Here is a 5,086-nt window from a genome sequence, read left to right as displayed (position 1 = left end):
GAAAGCTCTATTTGTGGGGAAAAAAGGACGTCAGGTTTGCGTGGGAGCCACGTTGCACGACCGCGCAATTGTCAGTTAAAGCGACGCAGTGCCGAATCGCAAAAAAGTCCTGTGCAGGGACAAGGTCAGAACAGAGCGCCTGTTTCTGGAACTGCAATAAACAAAACAGCTTTGCATGTTATGACTGTGGAACTACAAGTAACATATCGGCTTACTTGCTGGTCTGTAGGACTAAAAGGAACAGCTTAGTAGCAGTTTTATTGCTTTAATCTGTGACAGTTGTAATCTGTTTTTGCATTCCTATTCACTTGTATGGGGAGAAAATCAGTTGTGAACAAATGTTTGTTGACACCGGTCCTAATTATCACCAGAGTGACCTATATTTTCCCGAGACCGGCACATTATGGAGGAGATTCTTCCAATATTGGTGTCCCTCCATATAACGAATCCTATGAATAAAGTACAAGTCACAGCCCAGCCTCGCCCTGTGTAGGAGGAAGTGACCCTCCCAACTGCATTCTTCTCCGGTGTCAGAGAACTTCATTTCATTTCCTCGTCTGCTGTCAGCGATGGCGTCTGCTAACCTGAGAGCTGAGTCGGAATGTTCCCTCTGTCTGAACATTTATACAGATCCTGTAAACCTGAGATGTGGACACAACTTCTGCCGGGTCTGTATTGATCGTGTGCTGGATACACAGGGAGGGTCTGGAGGATATTCCTGTCCTGAATGTAGAGAGAGGTTTCCGGATCGGCCTGCACTGCAGAGGAACATAACACTACGTAACATAGTGGGGAATTTCCTGTCTGCTCAGCCATATCAGGAGGAGTCCAGGGTCTTCTGTACTTACTGTGTGGACTCTCCTGTAACTGCTGTTAGATCCTGTCTGCACTGTGAGGTTTCTCTGTGTGATAAACACCTGAGAGTTCACAAAAAGTCCCCAGAACACGTCTTATGTGACCCCACCTTGTCCATGGAGAGCAGGAAATGCTCCATCCATAAGAAGATCCTGGAGTATTACTGCACTGAGGATAATACCTGTGTCTGTATGTTGTGTGTGATTGGAGGACATAAAGGACATGAGATGGAGTCACTGGATGAGGCTTCTGAGAAGAAGAAGGAGACACTGAGGAATGTTCTGCAGAAACTTCTGACAAAGAGAGAGGAGACGGAGGAAAGAGTCCAGAGTCTGCAGGAACACAGGAGGAAAGTAGAAGAAAAAGCAGCTGGTGACAGCAAGAGAGTCACTGTCCTGTTTAGAGATCTCAGGAGACGTCTGGAAGACCTGGAGAAGAGAGTCCTGAGGGAAATCTCCAGGAGGGCAGAGCGCATCTCCATCTCCATCCGGGATCTGGAAATAAAGAAGGAGGAGCTGTCCAGGAAGTTGCGTCACATTGAGGAGCTGTGTAACGTGACGGATCCACTGACTGTCTTACAGGAATCAGACACAGGTGACTTGTGTGATACTGAGGATGGAGATAATGAGGACAGAGAGAGACATGAGGAGCTCCTCCATGATGGAGGGGGTCTGGATGTGGCTGGGATATCACACGAAATACGCACATTGTCTGATATAATCACACGGGTAAATGTATCCTCCTATATACAGGGAGCTGCAGACATATTACTGGATGTAAATACAGCTCATAATAATCTCCATATATCAGATGACAGGAAAACTGTATCCTTGTCAGATAGAAAACAGAATCGCCCCAAAACACCAGAGAGATTTCAGGGTTATCCTCAGGTGTTGAGCAGTCGAAGTTTCTCCTCAGGGAGACATTACTGGGAAGTGGATGTCGGGGGATCAGATGGATGGGTATTCGGGATGTGTTACCCCAGTATAGACAGGAGAGGAGGAAGGCAGTCAGAGATTGGATATAATAAGAAGTCCTGGGGTTTGTACAGGGAAGGTGATCAGTATGGGGTGAGACATGACAGTAAACGGATCCGCTTACCCTCCAATCTCTCCAGTAACAGAGTCAGGATAGATCTGGATTATGGGGTCGGACGGATCTCCTTTTATGATCTGTGTGACCCGATCCGACATCTCCACACCTTCACCACCACCTTCACTGAGCCCCTCCATGCTGGGATAGGTGTATGGGGAGGTTGTATAAAGATATGTGGGGGGAGGGGAAGGAGTCCTGAGCACTCGGTGGGTGTAATACAATGAGGTTGGCACTGGAGTGGAGGGATTTTGGCACATCACATTATTTGGATAAACAATTGTTTTGTCTTCACTAATGAACTTCCATTCATATGACTTCATACTTAATGGGATTTGCACTTATTTCTTGCTCTGAGATCTGATGTGATTGTTTTCCATTTTTATTCTTACTATGATGATTGTCATTTTTTATACTTACTTAGTTTCCTAGTATTAGAGGGATAGAGCACCTATTATATGTTATTAGTCCCGCAGGGTTTTCTATGATAAATACATTTCTATGAGACTTCTCCATCCCTCCCTCTCAGATCACTGTGATTGGCTGGAATATCTCTAATTATAGCGAGGGGTGGGGATTCACCAGTAACAACACTTTGTGGTGCAATTTGTGTCCATACAAAATAAACGGGTGGAAATCGCACTGCAATAATGTGGTGTGATTCCTGTGTGAATCGCATGCAGTTTGCCGCACTGCTCCTGTGTGACCCCAGGCTGAAATCACTATGACAAGCTCGGCTTCACACAGGAGCGGTGGGGGAACATCATGTGATTTGGACAGAAATTGCACCGCATTCCAGTTGAAATTCTTTGCAGTGCGATTTGCTCCCATTCATTTTCCATAGATGCAAAACTCACCACAAATGATCGGTTCTTATTATCAGCGAGTACTTGGCCGAAAGTATTGGTACTCGCCGGCGTTGGTGCATCCCTAGTGAGGGGGATGTGATCTATATACCTATCTAACGTGGAGAGGGAATAGAGCCCCTGTCAGGTTTTTATTGCTGTCTCCGTCCCATTTAGAGAGAGCCCCCCCTCTCCATTTGTCCTGGTGAATGTTATCACCCAAAGTGAAAGAAAATCCCAAATTCCGAGTTGTTACCAGAACTGGAATGGAGGGGAAATCCTCCAATGGGGACAACCAGGGATTACCTCATTTTGGAGGCATTTCCTGTCACTTCCTGTTTGAGTTATTGGATAGGAAGTGAAGGGAAGTCTCCCCAATGGAAAACAGATGGTAATAAATTACTAACAGAGGTTATAACCCTCCCTTAGTCTCTCCAAAATGAACAACTTTTTTTTGTCTTGAGTGCTACTTTAATTTCCCAAACGGGAATTTCCCATATTATATCAGCAATTTCCCTTCCCCCGATGTTCTGTCCCTCCTCCTCATGGTGGCGCTATGTCCTGCCATGATCAGACACAGAGGGTGGAGATGATCCATCAGTACAGAGAATACAGTGCGTTCATTGTGATGGGATAGGATGTGGTCACCTCTACATCTAGGAGAGGTCACATGACCCCATGTGGGGGGGGGGCGACTGGGAAGGACAGAAGTGAGGTCTGGTAGATGGTGGTGGGTGATGAGCTCCGTCTGTACTGGGAGGAGTCATGGAGATCAGGGGAGGAGTGAAGGGTTGGGGGAGGGGCAGAGGAAGAGGAGCGTTATAACCCGGGGTGTGTGTGTACAGAGCAGCATAGAGCTCTCACCTTCCCCAGGAAGTACAGGGCATAAAAAGGAGACGCATACTGCTAATATATCATCACACACTAACCTGTCTGCATCCTACACAATTGTATTCTAGTAAAAAAAAAAGGGGGGAAGAGCAAGGGGGGGGGGGGACTTTATATGAAGCACGTGACTGCAAGGGAGTAATTAGGTGAACATAAGGAAATGTATTGAATACAAATTGGTACACATATATAATAGCAGTATGAATGGTACATGATAACATACATATATTACATGATGAATAGTATAGTGTGAACATGCAGGTAATACTGGTAGCAATGGTAATAGGTAAGTATGGTAAAAATAAATAGCGTGGCAATAACATCTCATGATATGACCACAATAAGTTTCCTAGTTCGCCACAAACGATTTTATGTAAAACCATAATACAAAATAATGGCTGCGGGGCCTATGGCCTTACTGAGCCTGCAAGGTTAGGTATTTCATAAGCTTGGAAGCTATAAGTGAAATGGATAAAGGCACGCTCTACGCGTTTCATGGCTTTAATGCCACTCGTCAGGAGCAAGCACGCGAGATGTCTGAAATGAAAATAGTATGAGCAAGAGCGTAAAGAACAGATACTGGTTGGGGGTGGGGTATGTAATGGGAATCCCCAAAACCAGTAAACTTACTGAGGTTGTATGTGTTGATGGCCTGGCGCCGGGGCTCCATAAGCCATCCAAGGGCACCCCCAACCTGGAGCCGTGGTGGACCGACCCACGGAGGTGAGACGGGCGACCACACAGGTGAGCGAGGAGACACGAGGCATTACTGTCAAAAAAGTGGAGATTGTTAAGCCAAGGGGATAGTGAGTGATAGATGTTATTAAGGTGAAGGAGAAGGGCAAAGGCCCATACTAATAAGAGGGGTGCCAGAGTAAAAATCGGCACCCAAAGTGTGCATTAGGATGGGATACGGTGAGGTGGTGCCAACCCAGAATGGGGCCAGGGTTAGTGAGGGAAGGAAATATAGGGTGGAGTGATGAGAATGCAGTGTTACCTTATAGGGATGAGAAACCCAACCAGAGGAAAAAAGGAACGTGATGTCCAGTGTGTAGATAGCCTCAAAGGCCGAGATCATCCTGGAGGGGACACCCATATACACCCCACCTTGAGGCAAGGGGTTGGGAACCGTGGGTCAGACAACCTAGTCTCCGACCCATCGGCACACCAACACCTCCCAACACCCACAAGATGGCCTATGGGGCCACGCCATCAACACACACAACCTCAGTAAGGTTACTGGTTTTGGGGGTTCCCATTATATACCCCACCCCCAACCAGTTTCTTCCAAGTACTTTACACTCTTGCCAGTTTCATTTCAGATATCTCACATGCTTTCTCCTGACCAGTGGCATTAAAGCCACAAAACGCGTAGAGATACCAGATGGTGTGTCTTTATCCATTTC

General features: G+C 46.5%; 1 protein-coding gene across 1 annotated transcript; it reads left to right on the top strand.

Moving 5' to 3' along the window:
- The first annotated feature begins 269 nt into the window (after nucleotides 1-269).
- On the top strand, nucleotides 270-3,775 carry LOC143961685 (E3 ubiquitin-protein ligase TRIM39-like). The gene has a single exon (XM_077471004.1). It carries the CDS (start codon nucleotides 570-572, stop codon nucleotides 2,172-2,174), a length of 1,605 nt encoding a protein of 534 aa, XP_077327130.1. The 5' UTR covers nucleotides 270-569; the 3' UTR covers nucleotides 2,175-3,775.
- The last annotated feature ends 1,311 nt before the right edge of the window (nucleotides 3,776-5,086 follow it).

The sequence above is a fragment of the Lithobates pipiens genome, unplaced genomic scaffold (assembly GCF_037356315.1).
Source record: "Lithobates pipiens isolate NorthernLeopardFrog02 unplaced genomic scaffold, aLitPip1_a1.2 Scaffold_8, whole genome shotgun sequence".
NCBI classification, from domain to species: Eukaryota; Metazoa; Chordata; class Amphibia; order Anura; family Ranidae; genus Lithobates; species Lithobates pipiens.
Note: the sequence above shows the minus strand (reverse complement) of the source record. Positions and strands in the feature narration are given on the sequence as shown.